This window comes from Salvia hispanica, chromosome 3 (assembly GCF_029641045.1).
Source record: "Salvia hispanica isolate PSC_SH4W2 chromosome 3, Shi_PSC_v1, whole genome shotgun sequence".
Lineage (NCBI taxonomy): Eukaryota > Viridiplantae > Streptophyta > Magnoliopsida > Lamiales > Lamiaceae > Salvia > Salvia hispanica.
The window spans coordinates 39148421-39170927 of NC_142694.1; the positions used below are offsets into that span (position 1 = coordinate 39148421).

Here is a 22507-nt window from a genome sequence, read left to right on the forward strand (position 1 = left end):
AGGTGTTTAATTCATACTGATATACGTGGCCATCATTTCAATCATCCTTAGCAGGCGCGCAAATATCGTAATCTTGGTTTGAAAAAGAAAACAATTTTTGTTCCATAATTCAACCATGTCTTTGTCTGCTTCTCCCCACCTCCACAACACTCCAAAACACCATTGCAAAAAGGCATTTTCAATTCAAGTAAATCTACATTATTCCCTCAAATAAAAATAATAAATTAGCTCCATCAATATTATAATCCCTAACCAGAAAATTGCAAACTATTCTGTTTGCTGCTCAGCAATTATTTGAACTCCCTTTTTTGTCAGTGTATTTCATGTTCTTTTTGAGGTCTCTCTCTCTCTACATTCTATTTTCTTTGCTATTAGAATTGGCTGTGTAAAGAAATTCAAGAAAGGTGCTTTTTTTAGTAGGGAGGTTTTTAGTATGTGATGTTATTTCTAGAAAATCAAGAAAGGTGCTTTTTTTATTAGTGAAGTTGCATATTTGCTGTATTTCTGTTTGTGGGTCGTGGTCGTCTAGTATTTGGAGGATAAAGTAGATAATTTTATGTGGGTCATGCCTATAATTTTTTGCAGTCTTTTTCATGGATATTTAAAGGGAAATACCCAAATTTCGAGTTTTAATTAGATTTTTTGATATCATCTTCAGTTGGTGGTGGTGGGGGGAAATGAAAGGTGCCCATCAGAGTTGTTGTCTGAAAGTTTTGTGATTGACGTTTTTGGATATGTATGGTTTTTATATTCCAAGATGGCTCTATCCCTTATTCTTGTTGTGTTTCTTTCAGCTTCAAATGAGGTTGGTTGGTTAAGGATTGATTGTATTGTAAGTAAAGATTGACTCTTTACCAGAATTTTAAATCCTATTTCTGTTGCAATTTGCTTTGAGTTTAATAATCTCTCTGTTGCTTCTGATTGATTTCTTGATTTATATGTGCATTTTGAGTTATGAGCCTGGCTTTGCTGATGTTATGTTTCTGTAGTTTTGATTAGGGAGAGGTGGGATGCTGTTGGAGGGCTTGTGTTTAGGATTGTGGTTTAAGGTGGCTGTATTCAGATGTAAATGAGGTCAGTGTGAGAGGTGGGGAGTGCATTTAGATGGACAGGAGGAGTTGGCTGTGGCGGCGAAAGTCTTCGGAGAAAAGTCCCAGTGGGGAAACGGAGAGCTTGGGGTCAGTGTCATCGCACTCCGAAAGATTCTCTGATGATCAGGTTTGTATGTTAATGTATAGCTGTTTACTGATTGCCTCATTCTTACTTATCCGTGTGTTTGAACTTTGAATTTCAATATGATTGAGATTTATAAGGGTATGAAACTAACAATTTTGTTGTTATGTTGTTTGGAAATTGATCTTTTTTGTGCTACTGTTCTGGTTGTTTATGAGTTTAAAGAAAATAGATAAGGTCGAAACGTATAAGAAAACTCCCCGTAAGATGAACTTTGCTGAATTCATACTTGAGTGTATCGATCTCTACAAAGGTCGTCTCGGGTTTGGATTTAAACTGTTTTATGGTCTTTACATGACCTTTTGTAGCCGGAACTGCAAACCGGTATGCTTTCATTTCTCACCATCAGTTATTATTCGGAAAAGTTTGGTCGTTAGCATCCATGTCGGTTTCTTTCCTTGAATCACTCAAGTCTCTGATGGATCAAGAACAAGTGAGTAAGTGATATTCGGGAAAGGCTTGGGTTCGATAATCTTAAGTTCCAGAAAGTTGCAACAAGATTAATTAAGGCCTGGTGTTTGAAATCTTGTGTGTTTAAGATATAATCAGCCTCGGAAAAATCTGGCACGTCAGAAGCTTTATCCCTGTTCGGATTTTGCAAGAATGGTGAAACTCCATTCACATGCTGGTTTATCATCAACTAAGATGGACCACATTGTGTGGATATCCAGTACAGTTGGTCCACAACTGACAGCCTACCACTTTCCACTCTGAAAAGCACTATTTTCCAGCTCCTTTTACAAGTGTCTACCTCCAATTATAGGAGGGGTGTGACGATTCTCTCTCCCTCGGTCGCCATCAATTTTCGTGCTTCAATATCAGTGAGCCGTATACATATTCATTGATATGCATAACCTCAGCCTAATAATTTAGTAGAGACATCATTTTCACTAGTTGCATTTAGACATCATGTGCTGATGAGTCGAGAACAAAATGTGAACCGGTGTTCTAGAAAGACCCCGCTTAACGCCTCCTAGGCCCTCGTCTACCCCCACTCTTTTCTGAACTTGCACATGTGTAACCAAATGTGGGTCCCACCCAACCTGCCTGTGCGTGCTAGGCTGTAGGCGCTTGCTGTCCCGCCTCCCGTCATTAGTGTTTAAGACATGATCGAATTAGCGAATGCACGGGGTTAATGTTATCTATTGCAGTCTCCACTTGTTTTAATCATAAAGATTGGTCATTTATCTGCCACTTTCCTCCAATATTCTCTCTTAACAAAGGAAAAAACGATTATCAAGAAAAGGTAAAATCTGGGTTGAATTATGGCTTTCGAATTAAATTAACGAGAGAGATCAGCCAACGTGCTTTAATCAATCGGGAGACGAGAAGAAAGACTGAATGGCAATTAGAAGTTCATGAGGTTTAATATGGTTGTTCCATTTGTGCAGATTCTGTCAAATCATAACATTCAGTCCCCTGAAGTCACATCTAAAGCTGCACCGGACGATGAACTTAATGATAGCGTGAAGACTCTCTCGGAGAAACTATCTGCAGCTCTTCTCAATATCGGTGCTAAGGAAGACTTGGTTAAGCAACATGCGAAAGTAGCAGAGGAAGCTGTCTCAGGTATTCCTTTGTGTAAGTCTTTAAAAGAATAGTGTATGTTTGTGTATGATTTTAGAAGACTGGTTTCGTTTTAGTTTTGAGTCTTCGTTTACTACTTCTAAAACGAATCTTTACTTGCCCTCATATGCTAGGATGGGAGACAGCTGAGAACGAAGTCTTGGTCCTAAAAAAACAGAATGATTCCCTAACTCAGAAGAATTCAGCCCTCGAGGAACGTGTTGATCATCTCGATGGAGCCCTTAAGGAGTGTTTGAGACAGCTTAGGCAAGCAAGAGAAGATCAAGAAGAGAAAATTTATGGAGCCCTTGCCAATAGGAGTAGTGAATGGGAATCGAAGAAGTCTGAGCTCGAGAGCCAGCTATCCGAGCTCCGTGACCAGCTTCGAGATGCAAAATCAGATGCGAGTGTGCTTGCTGATGTTCGCTCTAAACTTGAAGCCGCAGAGAAAGAGAACTCGATGCTGAAGATGAAGCTTCTTTCGAAAGAGGAAGAACTGGAGCTAAGGATCACCGAGAGTGATATGAGTGTTTACACTGCTGAGAATGCTAGCAAACAGCATCTTGACAGCAAAAAAAAGGTGGCTAAGCTCGAAGCAGAATGTCGGAGACTGAAGGCACTGGTTAAGAAAGCAACGCTCGCCAGTGATCACCAATCGGTTACCACATCATCGGTATATGTTGAATCTTTCACAGACAGTCAATCGGATAACGGAGAGAGAGTGCTGTTTATGGAAAATGACAGCTGCAGAATGAGTGGATTTGAGTCGATTGATAAAGAACAATCTAAGCACGAAAGAGCGCTTGGAAGAAGTCTCATCGTCCCTTCAGTTGAGATTGATCTAATGGACGATTTTCTCGAGATGGAGAGGCTTGCAGCGCTGCCTGAAACGCGTAATGGGAGAGGACCTGGTTCAGGGATCGATGGTGAAGAAAGTCTGTTGAGGATTGAGCTAGATGAAATGACGAAACGCGCAGCTGAACTCGAGGATAGCTTGAAGAAGATAACATCAGAGAAAGTGAATTTGGAGATTGCTCTTTACGAAAGCCAAATTAAGCTCGTGGCATCGGAGAGTCAGCTGAAGCAAACAGAGGTAACATTAGAGGACCTGAAAAAACAGCTTGTTCTGGCTGATGAAGCTAAGAAAGACGCACGCAAACAAGTTGAGTATTCTAATGTGAAGCTCGAGAACTCAACGAAACTCTTAGATGAAGCAGAAGGGAAACTGATCAAGGTTCAGGATAAGTTGAGTGAAGTGGAAGAACTGAAGAGCAAACTTGAGTTGCAACTCGAAGATGCCAATTTAAAGCAAGCAGAATCAGAGACAAAACTCAAAGCGATGGAGCACGATCTGAAAACCTTGCGTTCGAGCATTAGTATGCTAGAAAAAGAAGTTGTGAAAGAAAAGATTCATTCAAGGGAAGCTGTTGCTAAGTGTGAGACACTAGAAGCTGAGCTATCAGGAACAAAGTCCAGCTCTCTGTCACAGAGATCAGCAATCATCGAGGAGTTCAGAGCTAATCAGGTCCGTTGGTAGACGTTACTTTCTTAGTTACTACTCCCTCTGTCCACCATTAGTTGTCTCGTTTCACTTTTACTATATATAGTAAGTAGGTCTTACGTTCCGCTAACTTATCTGCTGATCCCAAAATGAGGCAATTAATGAATGGAGGGAGTTCTTCGTTTAACTCGTGCATCGATATTGAATCTCTGCCTAGTTTACCTATCTGCGGGTTCAACCTTGATGCAGGATAAGGAGTTAGCAGAAGCTGCTGGTCGATTCGCTGAGTGTCAAAAGACGATAGCTTCCCTCGGCCGCCAGCTGAAAACTCTCGCGACGTTGGATGATTTCTTGATCGACTCTGAAACAGCAACTGCGGTCGTCTGAGAAAGCAGTTGCGTGTTCCAAGCTCGGTGAGAGCCCTGAGATCACATTTTTAAGTGCTCAACCGATGGTGAGAGGGTAATCCCGAGCTTCTGCACCGGCTATGAGATGTTGAGGCTGCTGCTATGGAGTGGAGAGCATTAATCTGTAGCTTACAAAGGTGTGAATGAGGCTGCAAAATTTTCTTCTTGTATTTTTAGTTCACCATCGATTGATCGTTTATAATTGCCATGAATAATTTAATTATGTTATAAAAATTATAATATGATAGAATGATAGTACAAGGCAAGTATTCAACTTGTGATTTTGCCTTCCATTTTGCATGGCACCATTTGTATAAAAGCTCTATATATCTCAAGGGAAAAAGCTCAATAATAAAATATGATAATTTCATTTCAAATTCTGACAAAAGTTGTGGAGCTTGTGGGGCTTACTTAGTGTTGTGGGTCATTAATAGATAATCTTTCACACAATTAAATCACCAAAATAAAGAAAAATAAAAGATCCAATCAGTAATGTTGTCTTTTTGATTAAATTCTTTAATTTTGGTCGAGTAATAAAATGACTCAAATAATATAAAAAATGATACAAAAATACTCAAAACTCGTTGGATACTTACATATCAGATACTTACAAAAAAATTCGCCATAAAATAATTGGAACGATTTCAAACTTCATGAATTTTCATCTAACTTTTAAAATATAAGACGAACTAAAATTTGGCTCAATTCCATTGTTTTTTCACCAAAAGTAGAAGGAAATAATGTTCTATACCCTATTATATTTACATAAAACAAAAATATTTCATTAGAAATTCATGAAATACACACTTTTCAAATTCATAATTTTACATGTATACATGAACTTACAATTTAGCTACTATGCTTCAAAAGTCAAAACACTTTTAAAAGAACAATGATTACATTAAACCTTATATACCTTCGAGAGAGACAAGTCTGCCTTCTATGACCCAGAAAGCATTTTGGCGAAGGTATCTTGCAGCAATGCAGTAGACTCTATAGCAGATTTTGCCAGCCAACTTATACCTACTTTAACCCGGTGCTCGTCTGTCGGTAACCTTAGTAGATAAGCGATTTTCCTAGCTGCAGCGATATAGAACTCAGAGTGAGAAGGATATGGAAGAGTTGCAGATGATTCATTGATCCGATAAAAGCAAGGTTCTCCATACCAGTGTGTCCAACTGGACCCTCCAACGTAAGGCCCTCGATGAAACTTGGTGTAATGGCAGCATCGTATCTCCCAAGAGTCATCATCTCACCCAAATTCTGGAACCTGTGGCAAGAAAATCGATGTTAGGCTGCTGTTATACGCATTTCTACAGTTTCTGTTGGCAGAGAAAACCATAAGGTAGCTCAGAGATCAGATTAGGTTCTACCCTTACAATGAGATATGAATCAAATAAAATTAGTTTGAATGGAGGGCCTTGAGATTTCCCCATGTTCCATCTATTTTAGTAACCAATGGATTAACCTATACTCTTTTCATCTAATTAGACTAATCCTCAAAAGGAAACACCTTCTAGAAGAGCTATGCAACGACGAATGACCCATTGTTGGAATATTGATTAGCCGTTTGCAAAAACTTGATTACACTAAACCATCTCTAGCACCAAACAGGTATTCTTCTGGCATGGTGCTTGTGATACAGTTTCGTGCTACCGTTTTATGCAACATCAATGAACGTGTCTCGTTTAACTCATTTATGACAAACCTAAATGGCAGTAGTGGTCGGTCATTTATCGCAGCCCAGAGATTCCAGCCTGCAAAATCCGCCTGCTGAAACGCTACCTAATCGAAATATGGCAGCAGAAAGTCCAATCAGAGGAAGTAAAAAATTCCCGAGCCGAAAATAAAAGAATCATCGAGTACCTGAGCAGTGCCTGGAAGCAATTTTCCCTGTTTGTCCTTTACAGCAGATGAGTCGCCAATGGCAAATGTGCGTGGGTGGCCCTTAACGAGAAGAGTTTCATCTGTTTCAGCTTGTCCCCTACCATTAAGAGGAAGACCAATGGGTCTATCACTGGTTGTTACTTCTGGAAGTAGAGGTTTAGACCCGACAGTCCACAAAACTAGATCTGCTTCGATAATTTGGCTTTCTATGCCCCTTTCGGTAGGCTGCAACTCCAGTATAAATCTTTCATGATCATGTTCTGTTGTATCATGAGCAGCTTGAACATTTTCGAGTTCAGGTGAGCTCCTGATCTCGGAAGCTCTCCTCATACAACGGACAAAATAACCCAACAAAAGCTCGACTTTTCTTGATAGGAGAACCTACAAGAAAGGTTTTATGTTTCAATTAACTAGGAGTAGGATGACTTACTATGAAGAGCTTGTCATTCTCATTTTTTGTTCACTAACAAGTCGAGTAATATCAGAATCAGCAACTGACCTATTCTCACCAATCAGCATAACGATATAATAATACGCATGGCAAGTGCTCGAACATAAGATCACGCAACTGTATACTAATTTAACTATACGAAATATCTAGGATGACGAAAGTGATCGTAGAAGATATGATCAACTATGCTTACTTTTAATGCTGATTCTCTGTTACTGGGTGGAGCATTAGGCAAGATCATTTTGTCAACATTGATAGCTTGTACAACTCCCCTGTCTCGCAGTCTTTCAGATACTGTGGCAGCCAATTCAACACCAGAGTAACCACATCCTACAACAGCAACACAAATTGGAGAATCTTTGCCAAAATACTTCCGTTCCAGTGCTGTTAGCTTCTCATTAACCCTCTGCAGAAGAAAATTATAAAAAACAGAAGTGGCGGTTAGCCTATACACAGAATTTTATTCAAGATAAAATTTGGTAGGGGGCAGTCGAATCCTAACACGAGCATCCTCAAGTGTGGAAAATGGTAATGCATATTCCATTGCACCTGGCACAACATCGAGTTTGGCATCAGATCCAAGCGCCAGTACCAACCTGGCTGGCAGATCAGTATGAATGATATCAGAAGAAGCCAATAATGGAAAGGAATATTTTATTTCAAGATATCGAGTAATCGAACTTCAGGAATACCAGCCATATTCTACATACTTTATATTAACAATGAAATCTGGTAAAGCATTCTGTCTCTTTGGACAGTTACGGAATAATAAGTTGAAAACAAGAAAAAACGTGCATCTTTATACAAGAAAAACATCGAATAAGTATTTTGAGTGCTTCACAGCTACTCAGTTTCACTAGAGTCTGATGCAAATTTTGATGGATTCAGGCTAAAAATTTTCATTGCATTTTCGTTGGACCGTATTTATGTTATCTAAGAAAATTAAGATTTATATGAATGTCATGGAAGTTTACCAGTCATATTCAATAAGAAGGCCACTTTCAAGATGAACAGTTCCGGCAGATTGAGACAATGCAGCCACATCCATTCCCAAATGATCAGAAGGATGTAAAGCCTGCACCCTATCTTTGAAAAACTGCACTGTGGTGCTTGACAGCAAGTCCGAGAAGTAAGGGGCTATTTCCCATTCATCTACTTCTGCACTTCGAAAAATCAGTGTAACAACGTCATCATAAAGAACTATGCTTGTCTAGCTTGAGTACCAAAATTCGTCTGGTGCATCATATCAAAATATACCTCCAGAGAGGAGTTCATAAAGTAAGGGCTTGAACACAAAGCGTTCAGATTGATCAACAAGGACTACCTGTTGCATTATCAAAAAACACTTATTTTATAGACAACATGTAACAAATTGAAAATACAAAAGACCAAGAAGATCTAGGTACACGACCAAGTTGGTAGAGATTGACATCTAAATTTCCTATTCAAAACCAGAGAGTGTGTTGTTGTTTTCTAAAAAGATACTTGATTTATTCTTTTAAACTGCCAAGTTACCTGTGGTTTCTTTCCATCAGGCCACTCAAGCGATTCCAATCTCAATGCAGTGTACAGCCCTCCAAAACCACCACCCAGTATACACACCCTTGGCCTCTGTAATCAATAACCGTGTTAGTGTCACTATCATCTGTATTGCTTAAAAGCATAAGCCATTGTGCTTATGGAGAAAATATACGTGTGGAGAGAATATCATTAAGAAGCATTTCAATGGAATTCACATATCAAGAAAGAAAAAATCAATCATAGCAGACTGAAAAGAGTACCAGATTAACAGGAACACATATATTACTTGTAAAAGCAGAATACATTATTCAATATTCCCTTCATGAAAATTCAAATTAGGTTTATTCTTAAATTATACTCCTAGCATGGACTTTAGCTGAGAATGGAACCTGAAAGAAAGTTAACTAGTCCACCACCACCACGACATTTTGGGCGTCCGTACAGTTTATATTTAGGCCCAACACAGTTCTATTGTGATTTGTGGATATGATCAGAGTTCTTTTTCTGCCTATATACCTCTCTCTTAATGTAAATTGCACCCGAAACGTGTATAGGGAAATTCAGCTTTGGCATCGCCCACGTAGATACATCTCGTATTGAATTAGGTAAACAATTCATGTGTTTATTTCGTTTATGCCCGTGATTATCTGTGTTGATTTCTTTGACCCGTGATGAATTTTTAGAACCAACTCAAATATATTGTAAAGGTTATACATTTGCTATTCTCCGTTATTCACTTAATAGCCGAGTCAAAATCTTCAATCAATTATACATCAAAACCAGTAATATGCCAACAAACAAGCTGAAATGCTTTTACAACTGCCGAAAAAACCAAAGAAAACTCTATTAACTTGAAAAGCACAGTATTTGGGAAATACCTTGTTCTTTTCCGGCCATGCGTAATTGGACGGCGGAGATTGCTTTTCAGAGACGGCGCCGTATCCGCCGCCTGAGATCGAACCGAGAACTCGGAGTCCATGCCTTGGGACGGAGCTCCTCGAAAAGAGCCCGGAATTAGCTCGATAGCTACGCGAATTCTGCTGGAAAGGGTTTCGGCAGTGAAGCTGCTCTCCTGAAATTCATCGCCGTTTACACAAATTATTGATGAGAAATGTGAGCTCAAATTGAGTGAATATACTACAGCAGAGAGAGAGAGCTTACGATTGAAAAGCATAGACGATGCAAGAGAAGAAATCGCGTGCGCCATTGTAGTACGACGACGGAGGAATGGAGAGGAGAAGTGGTAATGTGGCTGTTTTTGGTTCCACGATTACCAGAGTTTTGTTGAGCTTTAAAAGAGCGCAAGATTGGATTTTTATCACGTCAAGTTTTATTTATAATTTCATTTCACTTTAAATAATTTATTAATCGTACAATTGATAAATTCAATGTGGTAGTATATTTTGTTTGTGAAGCGTCTTCTATTCCATTTTGGGTTGTCATTGTGTTTTTATTTTCAAATATTGCAAAATGATTGTGCTCAAAAGAAATGAGTCGTTGCAGATGAGCAAGACAGTTTGATTGAATCACTGGCGACGAGACGTCCATGCACGGTTGAAATGTCAAAACGAGCGTGCATCCATGTAGAAGAAGATCGAGAGTTGTATCACCGATGTGGAGCAGTATGAGAGTGACGCTTTGTACCTTATAGACCGTCACTGTTTTTTTCTTTACTTTTCAACAATCATGGTCCTCTATTTGGCCTATATTAACTTGAACTCTCGATCTATTAGACGAAGGTGATGTGTTTTATCAACTGAATTACACTTCATCGTCTTATTAACCGTCTTCATTTGATCACATTTAATTTCTTCTTATTAATAACTCAATGAATCCACAATGTAGCTGCAAATATAAGTTAGTTGTGCATGACGGAAAAATAAAGATCAATCAAATCTAAGCAATGAGACGTAAGTATGAGTTTGGCGTAAATGGTGAAAAAAATAAGTCATTCACAACCAAATCAGAACTCGGCTCGGTAATGAACGAAATTTCTTAGTTGTCGATGATAGCCTAAAACCGCTCAGTGTTTCAGCAATGTGCCGTAGGGAAGCACTACACGGAGGGCACGCACGCATTGTTTTTGTTTACACATCTTTAAGCAACCAACATAAGCAACAAGGTTCCAAAAAAATGTGGTACAACTCTTGATATACAATAAAGTTACAACATGCTTTATGCTTTTATAATAAACCCCATAAACAGAATCAGATTGCTACAATCACAAATCTTTCACATTTACTTTTCATCTCTCTTTATTTTCTAAGTATATATAGACAAGTAAATGATATTTGATGTCAAATAATCAGATTTTCACTAAACCCATGGAAAACTTCAGCAGACTGACCTGAACCTGTATATTCTGCTTTATCATGATTTGGAGGTTTCAATGAACCTTCGAATGGTAAACAACGACAAAATATCCCTTCAAGATCTCGCGAAGATAAGCACGGGACGCCCTGTTCTGTGAAACGACTTAATTTGTTGATTCAAACAAGCCAGCAGTGTGATTGAATCCGCAAGATACACCTAAAGCTTTGATGCTCTTATGGATGTCAAGCAGCCTTGGTTCGACGTAGTCCATGTCATCACCTTGACCCTGGAAAAGTAGGTTACAGCAATTGACTAAAAACCGAAAAAAAATCAACACGAGAAAGGAATTTAAACTAACCAACTGCCCTCCCGGTGAATGGCCATCGTCTTGAAAAGTTCCGTTCGAACCACCCCATCCCCACGTGTAGACATGGCCATCTGTTTTTCAGCAACAAGTTTGACAAATGGATACCGTAAACATGCAACCACACGACCAAATCTAACTTTGTTCAGCAGACCACATATTCGAGAATTTGTGAACCCATAGCGGGCCAGGGGTAACAAGGAAGTGGAAGCAAATTTCAACAATGAATCGAATAAATTTCCACTTTTGCATAAAAGGTTCTCAATCTTTCAATAGTCGTGATAACGTCTTTACGTAAACGAAGATTAAAATCCATGCGTATATGAAAAGACATACGATGAAAAAACACGGTACTGGTCAGAAATCTCTTACCAGAAACTGCTGCTGTGTGTTTCCAGCCACAGGACACCTGTTTACAAAAAAAAAATGTAAACTTTATACATATGCAACAGTATTTACAAGAATCAAATGCGTATGTAGCGACTGTGTATAAAATTATCTTTGCAAACCTTGATAACTGGTTGTGTCGACAACGAACCTTGGACTCTTTCAGGCGAATAACTGACATTTGTGCAACTGAAATGTATGTCGATTAAATGAAGCACTATGAGTCTGCAGAAAGAATGATACGAAACAAGTAGTAACTCTTGCAAAACCACTTTTGTGAAGAGATATACCCGATGCCTAGACATCCATTCTCGTTGGTTCCCCATGAGTACAGTTCCCCGCCATCTTTGTAATAAAAGAATCGTAAAAAGAAATTAGCTGACGGCAGAAAGAATCGTTAATATGAAAATATAATCAGATAAAAGATTACTTGTAATTACGCAGGTATGATAAGCACCACAAGCAACTTCATCCGAATATGGCATTGCATCAATCGTAGATGGTGTTGTCACATTCTTTGCTTTTCCAAAACCCTGATATTGTGGAAGATAGACCATGGTATGAGATGGAAAATGACCAAGTATAATACTCCCTCCATCCCAAGTTAATCGAAATATTTCTTTCCGGCACGGGATTAAGGTAAGTGTTGCGTAGTGAGTTAAGTGGAGAGAGAACTAAGCAAGAGAGATTATAGGGTTACTTTTTGCCAAAACTGAAATGACTCATTTAGCTTGAGATTTCCCGAAAAGGAATACGAATCGATTAACTTGGGACAAAGGGAGTAAATTTGGATTTTGGAAGCAAAGTTCTAATATGAAGAATTCAAATCATACCCATTTTCCTAATTCTTTTTCACCGAAAACATAAACAGAGCCATCTTCTGTAACATCCAAAGAAAGGGTTAAGTTAGGAAGCTATTGCTATCACATCCAACTGAAAAACACATCGTTGATCGATGCCTAAAGATCGTACCAGAAATACAAGCAGAGTGAAGCATTCCAGCTGAAACACTTTTGACCTAATATTAAAAAACCGAAATTCTCAACATTCTGATAAAAGATGAAGTGATAAGTTTAAGACGGCACAAGTAATGTACCTGGATTCCCTCTAGACTTTTAATCAGACGTGGGGTATACTCCCTGCATTCAACACCACCAACAAATGATCAATAAAGGGTCCAAGCGAACGGTTATATGCTATCAAAATCTGTTATTAGCATTGGATGATTATATCCATTCTGTTGATTAAAAAAACCTGCTGGTTTTCTGAAACCCCAAAATGCTCGATTCATGTCCATGACCAAGGCGTCCAGACTCTCCATCTCCCCAACTCAGAGCTTCACCGTTTTCTGGATATAAAGGATCGAGGAAAGCAACCAGTCAATGAAACAATATAGGATAATAGATCGCAAACTTGGGGTAAGATTATCGATTGGAGAAAGAACACACCAACCTGTGATAGCAATTGAGTGTTCGAACCCCAAAGATATCGCTCTAATTGCGACTCCCTCCAAGCATTCAACCTTACAGGGAATAGGAATAATCTTTTGTGCCTCTGCAGATTCATGCAAAGAGTAAGTGTCAATTTTAAAAAAGTATCGGTTTGACAGTTATAAATACTCCCACTGTCTGCCATCAAACATCTCATTTTTCCATTCCGGGATGTTTGCCATTATATGCCTCATTTTGGTGACGGAGGGATTGTTACAGAACAGTAATATTATAATTTCAGCACTAGAACTCCTTAAACACCGCTTCTTTAAGCCCGTGCCAGAAAGAAATGCATCACTTAAGTCCGGATGGAGGGAGTAATAAGTTCATTACTGTAATCGAGCCAATTCACTTACTTTTTCCAAGGCCAAGTTGCCCATTTGCATTCTTTCCCCATAAATAGAGTTCACCATCCTCTGCAAAACGAGAGACGGCATATATAATGTGGAAGTTGAAGGTTCTGAACCACATTAAGATTTAACAAACTATCCCACCAAACAATAAATTAAGATCTACTTATCAATACTTTAATACATCATTATATGAATTGGGATTCTTCCATTATTCATGCACAAAATCGTTCAAGAAAATGGAGAGAGCTAATCTCTTTATGCTTGCTCATAAATAAACAAAACAAGATGGGTGTCCAAACTCTCAGTGCAAGATAAGAAAGTCGAAATCTTCGGGAGATTACAGACAAAAAATTATTCTTGTTAACAAAGAAAAAGATAAATACTAAACCTGTAATGGCAGCTGAGTGGTGGTAGCCAGCTGAGATTTTAACAATTCTCTTAGGAATACTGGAAACCCGGCGAGGCTCCTGTATTGTGGGCAACGATATCAAATTATCATAAAATACGATGCAGTAATCTCGAATAAGGCAATATGCACACACTCAATCATAATTATTCTTGTAGTTTTTAAATAAGGACAAAATCAAAATTCATAATGGACGGAACAAGTGGCATAAACATCTCCATCAAATTTGAGAAAACATACAGTCGAATAATCTTGTGTCTCTGATATGCCTAGCTGTCCAAAGTCATTGAGTCCAGTAGCATAAACATCTCCATTTTCTGCAGAACCAAGATACTTTGTACATGAGCATCAATATATGCAAAAAAATTTCGATATCCTCTGAACATCTTAGCATTTATTCTACATCTACAAAGACCACATAAGTTTTTTGATAGTATGAATGAGCAACCATTCCTACGATTACGATTCCCTCTCTGAATACACACGATGTTTGAGTGCAGAACCGGAAGTGACTTCCAAAAAAATTAACCAACACATAAGAATCAATGAAAAGGTAAGCTTTGTCTCTCCTTCAAAACTTCCCCAAGTCAGAATGCAAAACCACTATTTGAAAGTCACCATTTTCGGATAGGCTTAGTCGTAATGATCAAGGACAAACGAGTTCCAAGGCATGGCACATTTACTCAGAAAGAAAACAGTCGGTACAGTTTACACTTATTCATACAAAATGTTTCACCGTTATTTCATATTGGTACAGAAAGTTTGAAGATTGCAAAACTGATACAAGAAGTTTCATTCCTGTTTCATTTTAATAGTACTACATACCGTCATCTGTGTTTCAACTCTTTACCTACGTGAGGTACAAAACATGAAACAGTTAGAAACCTTCCGCACCTCACGTAGGCAAAGAGTCGACAACGTCTAAAAACAGATGACAAAGTGTACTAAAATGACACACGAATCAAACCTCATGTATCAATGGTGAAATATTTTGTATGAATAGTGTAATTATCGGAAAACACATCCTTTCATTTCCACTTTCTCCACAAGAAAAAAGGTTACTGCATTTTCTAACTAGAACACATCCCTCCATTTCATCCAAATCATTAACTAAACCCAAACCAATCATTCAAAGACTAGTCCCAAATCAGAGAAACGCCACACACAGACAATCCCCATAAACTCAAAAACCAAAATCAGATGCTAAATTCGAGAGTTTGCAACATCACCAGTGAGGAAAAGTGTGTGGGCCCCACCACAATTGACCTCCTTCAAACCCTGATCCCCAAAAGCAGATGTTGAAATTGGCTTAGGTCTCCACTTCGACTCCAAATTGCCCAATCCCAGCCTCCCGAAATCCCCATTGCCCCAAACAGCTGCGAACCTCTTCCCTCTGCTCAACACCTCATCGAAATCATCGCGCCTGCCGCTTTCAACACAGAACAATCTCGACCCAGAGGCTTTCTTGCCCACCAAATTCGATAAAAATGCGATCTTTTTCATGCAAGCATGAGTTCTTGAAATCCCCATTGTTCCTGAAGAGTGTAGAACCGATTGGGCTCATGTCAATTCCGAGAATCTCGATTCCAGTTTGTGATTTCTCGGTGGTGGTGGAATTTAAAGAAGTTGCAGTTGATGGTCTGAAATAGAGCTACGTAGGATGGAGCAAGTGATGATTCGTGTCTTAATCCATTCACTTTCTATAGTAATCTTGATGAATAATCAATCAGATCTAAATCGAAATATAAAATTTGATTTAGAATTTTCAATTTTTGAAACCATTCAGATTTCTTTTTCTTCAAAATTTGAGTTTTTGATTATCTCTGACCAATTTTTCTATGAAAAAAATTGTGCGAAATAAAAATAATTGATTGGAACCGAATCGAAATAATTAAATTCGGTTCGATTTTTTTTTTTCACCTCATATCAGATTTATTTTTCTTCAAAATCAAATTTCCGGTTCCTTTAGGATGAGAATTCATTTAATTAAAAATTGTAAAATCTAGAAAATAATGAATTTGCACGCATTATATATGCCTGCGTGCGCGCATCAGCCTTTGTCTCCAAGAAAAGACGAATGACTAAATATCTTTTTTAGACGTTTCTTATAATATTATTATCCAACCTTGAAAAAATAATCTATTCAAATTCGAACATATCGGACTGCGGTCTGACCGCAGGCACAGTGTCCGAGCCCATACGGAGTGTGGGTTTTAATAGAGTATGAGCCACTGGTGAAAGAGCCTCAAAGACTTTTTCAAACATTAAAGCATTGTTAACATAATGTATATATTATAATGTTATTATACATAGTAGTACTTTACAATTGCCGCATCAAACATACTCTCTACATACATCAAATATACATACTTCCTTGAAAAGATTAAAAGGAGGAATAGTAGAAAAGCATAACGCAAGCTAAGCATGCAGGCCTTGCTAGCAAGCAGGGACGGACCTAGGTGGGGTCGTACTTCAGTCAAATAGTACTGCCAGAAAACTCATCCTCCGACCCCACATCAGCTCCGCCTCAGCCTCAGCCTCAGCCTCCGCCTCCGCCTCCAACCCTTTTCTTTCTTTTGTATCATATCATGATTCAGATAGCTACGAAAAGAAAACATGTTTCCCCAGTGCTGAAGTTCAGACTACACGAGTTCCGTTTCCCGGATCCGTTAGCAAGAATTGAATGATAGGGATCCTGCGCGGTGGTAAAGGTGGTGGTGTTGATGGAAGTGGTGGCGATAGCCGTTTGACTCCTTCTCGATCTGCCACCGGAGATGGTGGAAGTCTTCGACCGAGCAAGGGAGCTTTAGAGGGCCGACGTCGTTGTACCCATAAGCCTCATGAGCTTTCTCAAGAAATCTCTTGAAGAAAGGATGGCTTAAGTATGATATTGGAATTGTGAATCTTTGAAACTCTTCCTCTTCTAAACCAACTTTGATTGCAACCCATCCCCTCTTAACCTTCATCTTCTTACTCTCATGAATTAATCCTTCCATTTGTATAAATATGTATTAGAGACTTTGAAATTTTGCTTCTGTGGAATGTGTATGTTTTCACAAGTCATTCATAACGTATATATATACAAACACAAGTTGGTCTTATTGCCATTTGATAAAGAAGTACTGTCCTTTTTTTTTTTGGCAAACTTTATTGGGGATAAAGTATTTGGAAAAGATTTGTTAAAGATTTGCAAAAAAAAAAGATAGTGGATGCCCTTTGGAAAAATCGGGGGATGTGATGATAATAAAGAGTGAGTTTGACTAGAAAAGTTATTTTGGCCATAAGAGGCATACACTTCCCGCTATCATGTTAATCCACGCGTTCCATTTTAGTATGCGATTTAAGAAAATGGAAATAATAAATTAAATAAAAAGAAAATAAAATATGAAAAAGGATAAGTCGATAAGTAGAGATAGAATATAATATATGACTTAAAAAGAATTAATTTTGCCAAAAATAAAAATGATTAATTTAATTTAGGATGTCTTCAAAATGAATACACATCAATTAACATAGGAGGTATATGGAATAATAGAGCTATATTCGTAAACTAATTAAAATATGGATGAATGGGACGGAGGGAGTACAACAGATGAATTTATAAGTGGTATCAGAGGCTAGACTTGAGGCCGAGAATATATTTTTTGCTACTCTCTTTCTTCTTTCTTTAGCGTTATCTCATTTTTTCCTCCGGAAATGGTCTGTGCGCCCTTTTGCTATTTGGGAGTAATCGCTCTCGGTTATGAATAGGCTTGTTATGTTGTTATGTTTATTCGGGATAAGTTAATCTTTAGTATCTAGACCTTGTCTGTGCTTGTTGTATGTCATTTACGGGTGGCTTTTGCAACCGTTTCATATTCTTGCTCGCTCGTATTGTCAAAAAAAAAGATGGCACTATTTCATACCAAACGGGACCTCCTAACAAGTGGGTACAATTTTGGACCAATCAATTACCGTTTAAGTTGACAAAAAATATAGATAAGTAATTAGTGGACTTCCACATCTATCTTTTGCTTTATTTTTACTTTTTACCCCACATTTCTATTCAAAATCACATCTTTACTGCTTATTCTAATCATATCATCTCTATTGGATTTCTCATTTTTTTTATAAAAAATTGAATCTTCTTAACTAGAAAAATCAGAGTGAAAAAATTGATTTCTTGATGCGTTGAATATGCCACAAAAAATTCCAAATCTATTAAATTTTAATGAATTTAGCTTATAAATAACCATGGACAATATTCCCCATTATAACTTTTTGTAGAATATGTCAATGATGAATTCTTAATAGGCCGTCAATTGCTCAGTTGTTATGCCACTCACAAAATTTGCATACAAATATATTTATTACTATATGAATAAATATATTAATGCTCTAGTGACTGCCATTGTCAAATTATAAATTAATACATCGGATAAATTAAATAAAATGGGACACAATCCGTACTCAATTGCGGTACATATATGTAGAACATCTTTTATCATTTTCGTTGTGAAGATTAAATTTTTTTTATCAAAAGTTGCTTTTGTAATTTTGACCTTTTCATTTAATGGTGATAAAAATGATATATAAAAAAGAGAGGAATTGAAGATTGTACACCAAGAGAAGCATAATAGATATTGCCTTTACAGCCACTATTCCATTCACTTTGGTCAGCTATAAAAATTTTGTTTGTTTGCACTAGTTGGCATGTGATGCGTGGTGGCGACGGCCACCGAATCGAACGAAAAGAGGCACGCAGACGTAGGGGGCGTCGAAAAGGATGAATAGCTCGACAACAACGAGGGGCTAATCAGTCGATAACACTGAAACAATTGCACCATTTGTGCCCCTAAAACGAGAAGGATTGGAGCAGAGACGAAAGTGTCATGGGCAGAAGGTGGAACTGATATGGATTGTCAAACCGGTTAATGAAGTCTACGACAACACCCATGGGCTAATGGTGTCACCCGATCCAACCTCCATCTGTCACTGGTTGAGAATATTGTGAAATATTTTCTTCGATGCCCAACGTGAAATATTTGGCCGTCACTAACTATAATAATCACAAAAAAAATTCAAACTGTGACGAAAAACACTACAAGAAACGTAAACTCAAAAGACGATCGTTGTAAGTGACTCTATCAGCATGCAGCCAAGCAACGGAAGTGCAGATGTGGCCGTTTTGTACACGAGGCTGCACGTTGCAGCTGCATAGTTTGATGTCAAATGGAAGTGCATAGTTTGACGAGGGTAGTTCCACGTTCATCACGAAGGCTCAGTCCCGTCGTGAAGAGCACAGCATACAGTTGCCTTCTGATGCCCCTTGTAGACTTTGATCTCCTCACCGGTGGACATGGACCACAATCTTGCAGTTGAATCGGATGAAGCTGCAATATCGGGTTTTCCAAGCGTTTAACAAATGTAGTTTCGTATATGTTTACAAATGCAAATCATGATGTTTGTTCAAATTCTTATATGTCCCGTAACTTTAAAAATCAGCCTGAAAAACCATGAAGGTTGAATTTGTTCGCAGTTATCCCATGACAAAAAAAAATAAATTGGCGAGTATATTGTTGACGTTTCTCAATCAAATGACATTGTTAAACAACAATACCTGTGATTAGGAAAGCACCGTCGACGGAGAAAACACAGTCCCAAACCCAGCGCTGATGACCTGAAAGTAAACCGGGAGACTGCACTTCACTACGTGATACACAAAAGCAAGTACGATCAAAACCCGGTTATACGGGTAAAATCACATACCTACTAGTGTTTTTTCCAACGTAAAGTCATCCACGTTCCATATTTTGACAGTATTATCCGAAGATGCAGTAGCCAGATACCTAAAACCGACCATTTTCAAATGATAATCTAAAATGAAGACAACGTAAAATGTTGGCGATAGGAAGTTGCATCCTGACAGATTAGGCTCGCACAGCTCTGGTGAAAGTAGACACTTGAGTATGTATAGATCGTGAGCTTGAAGTTTGTGAAGCGGCTCAAAGTTGGTCATAGTCTGCACAGCAAGAGGATCCGTGAATATACTAAACTAGACGAGCGCATAAATTCGTGTACGCCTCACCTGTGTTCCTTTCATTAAGCGCCACACGTAGCATGTCCCACGGTTATTTGCTGCAACCACCAAGCTTCCATCCCACATCACAGTTAAGGATCATACTGCTGTATCGACTTCTGGTACCTAAATTATGCAATCGTGCGAATCTTGTTCAATTATCGTCAAACTCTACCAAAGAATAGTGAACAAGCAAGCTACATACCAACTCACAACTGCAAGAATTTGCTGTTAAATCCCATACGCGGATATTACCATTCTGGTCCCCGGATATCAATTCAGTCTGTGTTAAACAAATAGAAAAAAGGTAAATCCATCTTAAGGAATTCGGAGCCACAAAACATCAAATTAACATGGGAGGATGGATGGAAAGAGTGAGTTTTGAGTCGAAAAATGCACACAAAAGCAAATGCGATAATACACGGATTATAATACCTCGAATACTAAAATTTTCGGAACAACTGCATCAAAGGGAAAAGTATACCTGATTTGGGTGCAAAACCACCGTGTTAACTGCTGCACGGCTTTCATATTCTCTCTGGCAACCTGGTGCTCTGCACCATTCGGAAAAAAGTGCATCGTATTAACGTCAAATGTATCCTCGGATACAAACAATGTTGGAAGTCTCACTATAAGAGTACTATATACTACCTTAAATCCCAGATCTTAACAGTGCCATCTTCAGAACCCGAATACATCCAATTTCCATCGCATTGAAATCCAACAGCCATTACATTATTTGTGTGCGAATCATAGCTCATCACCTGACATTCAAACATACGACTTAGCTGCTTAAGCTGAAGATACCTAAGTAAGAGTTTAAACTCTCTTCAAAGGAGAGACGTTGCGGTTAATGACTAACTTGTAACTTTGTATGAAGAAAGGCAAGAAACATACTGGCTTAGGGCTGTGCGCATTGACATCAAACAGCCGAATATGAGGATTCCCAGCTGCAGCGAGGTAGCGTTTATCAGGGGTAATCTCGAGCCTGTTCACTTGCTACCAAGAGGGAACAAAATCACAAATCATCACAAGCTAGATAAATCTCAAAACGTGTCTTTGCTTAAAATGACATTTATATACAGCTCGAAGGCGGATTAGACAACACTAAAATAGTCCTTCCAATATTTCCTTCCCTGATCTTTGGCAGCAATGCATATCACCTTCTACAGGAACTCAGATCAAATCATCACATGCTGTATAAAATTTTAAAGGTATATACTGCTGAAAGGTGGATTTGACAGAACTAAAATTAAAATTTGGCAGCAATACATTTCCTCCTTATTCAAGAATATTTTGAATTCTCCCCTCCAACGAGCTAAGTCTTTTCACTCAAATCCTGATTTTGCACATCATCAAACATTTTAGGAAAAACCCAAACCTCCCTAATTCAAGAATCTATCGAATTCTCACCTCCAACGAGCTAAGTCTTTTCACTCAAATCCTGAGTTTGCACATCACCAAACATTTTAGGAAAAATCTCAAACCTATCCTCACTAAATGGGGCACATATATACCGCCTAAGAGCATCTCCAACCATTTATATTAAACTCAAACTCATTTTAGTGTAAATGTCACTTCATATATGATTTCACTCCAACCATTTCCACTAAACTCAAACTTAAAAGAATATTCTCTATATTATGTCATTTTCAATTTTGGGTTTTGGTTTGGTGTAAACTTAAATATAGATATTTTTTCCCAAAAACCAAAAATGGGATTGGTTTTGGAGTACCGATGGAGCTAACTACCTATCCCATTTTAGGTTTTAATGTACCATTGGATCCAATGGTCTAATGTGGATGACAAACTCTTTAAATAGTCCATCAAAATGCATTCTATTCTAAAGCAACTCACATCAAAATTCCCCAATTCAAGAATCATCAACATTTTCACCTCCAACAATCTGACTCTTAACTCTCAAACCCCTTACCACACATCAAAATTTACACGATCGCACATTCATTCACATGTTCAAATACTTGCAAAATGGGTGATAAACACTAAACAATAATATGAAAGTTTGGAACTTTTTTAGGCGTACTGATTCAGGGTACTGGATTGTTCGATAGCAGCGCCCGCTTTTGGCTTCCCAGAAACGAATTGTGTGATCATAGCTTGCAGTAACCAGAACCACCGATGGTTGCCGGCTCATCTTTAATCTCTTCGTTTTCCTTCTAACAACAAAACGGGACGATCCCTACATAAGAACTATAGTCGAGAACACACAGACTTTGCATTTTCCCTCTTTTTTTGGCCCCAACACAAAGACAAAGTGGCAAAACTAATTAGAGTGGGAATATTTATTATTTATTTATTTATTTTAATTAGAGGGGTAATTTCTCTCGCTATATTTCCTCCCCAAAATCAAATGTTAACTTTGTTTCTTTTTTCTTATTAACTACTATACTATTCAATAAAATTATTAATTACTACTCCTATTATAAAAGCGTTCACAACTTATTTTTTTTGCCTCTGACGTTAATCATGGGCTGACGCCTATTTTTCCTCGAACTTTTCCGACTTAAAACAAAGGCCGAGCCTCAAGTCTTCTTTTTAAATTTTGATTT

The 22507-nt window shown here is 38.2% G+C and overlaps 5 protein-coding genes and 1 pseudogene across 8 annotated transcripts; 1 reads left to right on the top strand and 5 right to left on the bottom strand.

Annotated features, from left to right (window-relative positions):
- The first annotated feature begins 210 nt into the window (after window positions 1-210).
- On the top strand, window positions 211-5000 carry LOC125213311 (filament-like protein (DUF869)). Of its 4 annotated transcripts, none has more exons than XM_048113785.2 (5): window positions 211-337; window positions 990-1218; window positions 2625-2802; window positions 2934-4324; window positions 4550-5000. In XM_048113785.2, exons 2-5 carry the CDS (start codon window positions 1105-1107, stop codon window positions 4685-4687), a joined length of 1821 nt encoding a protein of 606 aa, XP_047969742.1. In that variant the 5' UTR covers window positions 211-337; window positions 990-1104; the 3' UTR covers window positions 4688-5000. The 4 variants fall into 4 exon arrangements, with proteins under 4 accessions (XP_047969742.1, XP_047969741.1, XP_047969740.1 ...); XM_048113784.2 differs by lacking the exon at window positions 211-337 and adding an exon at window positions 631-832; XM_048113783.2 differs by lacking the exon at window positions 211-337 and adding an exon at window positions 631-805.
- Window positions 5001-5473: 473 nt separating this feature from the next.
- On the bottom strand, window positions 5474-9862 carry NDC1 (NAD(P)H dehydrogenase C1). The gene is made up of 11 exons (XM_048113786.2): window positions 9728-9862; window positions 9445-9638; window positions 8561-8656; window positions 8303-8369; window positions 8020-8203; window positions 7548-7641; window positions 7239-7451; window positions 6574-6975; window positions 6416-6492; window positions 5874-5977; window positions 5474-5787 (listed from the first exon to the last, which is right to left on the bottom strand). The coding sequence occupies exons 1-11, from the start codon at window positions 9771-9773 to the stop codon at window positions 5648-5650; spliced, it is 1617 nt and encodes a 538-aa protein (XP_047969743.2). The 5' UTR covers window positions 9774-9862; the 3' UTR covers window positions 5474-5647.
- An 827-nt stretch (window positions 9863-10689) lies between these two features.
- RUG1 (Regulator of chromosome condensation (RCC1) family protein) lies at window positions 10690-15665 on the bottom strand. The gene is made up of 15 exons (XM_048108723.2): window positions 15109-15665; window positions 14120-14196; window positions 13862-13940; window positions 13477-13536; window positions 13083-13184; window positions 12885-12978; window positions 12727-12769; window positions 12603-12648; window positions 12464-12510; window positions 12061-12163; window positions 11921-11975; window positions 11753-11819; window positions 11616-11652; window positions 11238-11317; window positions 10690-11165 (listed from the first exon to the last, which is right to left on the bottom strand). The coding sequence occupies exons 1-15, from the start codon at window positions 15407-15409 to the stop codon at window positions 11043-11045; spliced, it is 1314 nt and encodes a 437-aa protein (XP_047964680.1). The 5' UTR covers window positions 15410-15665; the 3' UTR covers window positions 10690-11042.
- Window positions 15666-16143: 478 nt separating this feature from the next.
- LOC148930741 (auxin-responsive protein SAUR32 pseudogene) lies at window positions 16144-16935 on the bottom strand (annotated as a pseudogene).
- A 1965-nt stretch (window positions 16936-18900) lies between these two features.
- Window positions 18901-20063, bottom strand: LOC148930742 (target of rapamycin complex subunit LST8-like). Its single transcript, XM_089067821.1, has 5 exons — window positions 19947-20063; window positions 19786-19880; window positions 19628-19707; window positions 19479-19538; window positions 18901-19251 (listed from the first exon to the last, which is right to left on the bottom strand). Exons 1-5 carry the CDS (start codon window positions 20022-20024, stop codon window positions 19130-19132), a joined length of 435 nt encoding a protein of 144 aa, XP_088923947.1. The 5' UTR covers window positions 20025-20063; the 3' UTR covers window positions 18901-19129.
- On the bottom strand, window positions 18901-22183 carry LOC125216931 (target of rapamycin complex subunit LST8-1-like). The gene is made up of 9 exons (XM_089067822.1): window positions 21982-22183; window positions 20835-20936; window positions 20589-20701; window positions 20422-20491; window positions 20143-20220; window positions 19947-20063; window positions 19628-19880; window positions 19479-19538; window positions 18901-19251 (listed from the first exon to the last, which is right to left on the bottom strand). Exons 1-6 carry the CDS (start codon window positions 22090-22092, stop codon window positions 20037-20039), a joined length of 501 nt encoding a protein of 166 aa, XP_088923948.1. The 5' UTR covers window positions 22093-22183; the 3' UTR covers window positions 18901-19251; window positions 19479-19538; window positions 19628-19880; window positions 19947-20036.
- Window positions 22184-22507: the final 324 nt, after the last annotated feature.

Excerpts from the sequence above, each read along its gene's own strand:
- LOC125213311 (XM_048113785.2), top strand. The coding sequence starts at position 1,105 with ATGGACAGGAGGAGTTGGCTGTGGCGGCGAAAGTCTTCGGAGAAAAGT. Across the intron at positions 1,219-2,624 it reads AAAGATTCTCTGATGATCAG|ATTCTGTCAAATCATAACAT; the intron begins GTTTGTATGTTA and ends CCATTTGTGCAG. Across the intron at positions 4,325-4,549 it reads AGGAGTTCAGAGCTAATCAG|GATAAGGAGTTAGCAGAAGC; the intron begins GTCCGTTGGTAG and ends ACCTTGATGCAG.
- NDC1 (XM_048113786.2), bottom strand. The coding sequence starts at position 9,773 with ATGGCGCACGCGATTTCTTCTCTTGCATCGTCTATGCTTTTCAATC. Across the intron at positions 8,657-9,444 it reads CATGGCCGGAAAAGAACAAG|AGGCCAAGGGTGTGTATACT; the intron begins GTATTTCCCAAA and ends TATTGATTACAG. Across the intron at positions 5,978-6,415 it reads CGACCACTACTGCCATTTAG|GTTCCAGAATTTGGGTGAGA; the intron begins GTTTGTCATAAA and ends TTCTTGCCACAG.
- RUG1 (XM_048108723.2), bottom strand. The coding sequence starts at position 15,409 with ATGGGGATTTCAAGAACTCATGCTTGCATGAAAAAGATCGCATTTTTA. Across the intron at positions 12,979-13,082 it reads ACACTCAATTGCTATCACAG|AAAACGGTGAAGCTCTGAGT; the intron begins GTTGGTGTGTTC and ends CTTTATATCCAG. Across the intron at positions 11,820-11,920 it reads AATGGATGTCTAGGCATCGG|TTGCACAAATGTCAGTTATT; the intron begins GTATATCTCTTC and ends CATACATTTCAG.
- LOC148930742 (XM_089067821.1), bottom strand. The coding sequence starts at position 20,024 with ATGTGGGATGGAAGCTTGGTGGTTGCAGCAAATAACCGTGGGACATGC. Across the intron at positions 19,539-19,627 it reads GTTGGAAAAAACACTAGTAG|GTCATCAGCGCTGGGTTTGG; the intron begins GTATGTGATTTT and ends GTTTACTTTCAG. Across the intron at positions 19,252-19,478 it reads CGGTGCTTTCCTAATCACAG|CTTCATCCGATTCAACTGCA; the intron begins GTATTGTTGTTT and ends CCGATATTGCAG.
- LOC125216931 (XM_089067822.1), bottom strand. The coding sequence starts at position 22,092 with ATGAGCCGGCAACCATCGGTGGTTCTGGTTACTGCAAGCTATGATCAC. Across the intron at positions 20,492-20,588 it reads GTTAAGATCTGGGATTTAAG|AGCACCAGGTTGCCAGAGAG; the intron begins GTAGTATATAGT and ends CGAATGGTGCAG. Across the intron at positions 20,064-20,142 it reads ATTCTTGCAGTTGTGAGTTG|GTACCAGAAGTCGATACAGC; the intron begins GTATGTAGCTTG and ends TGCATAATTTAG.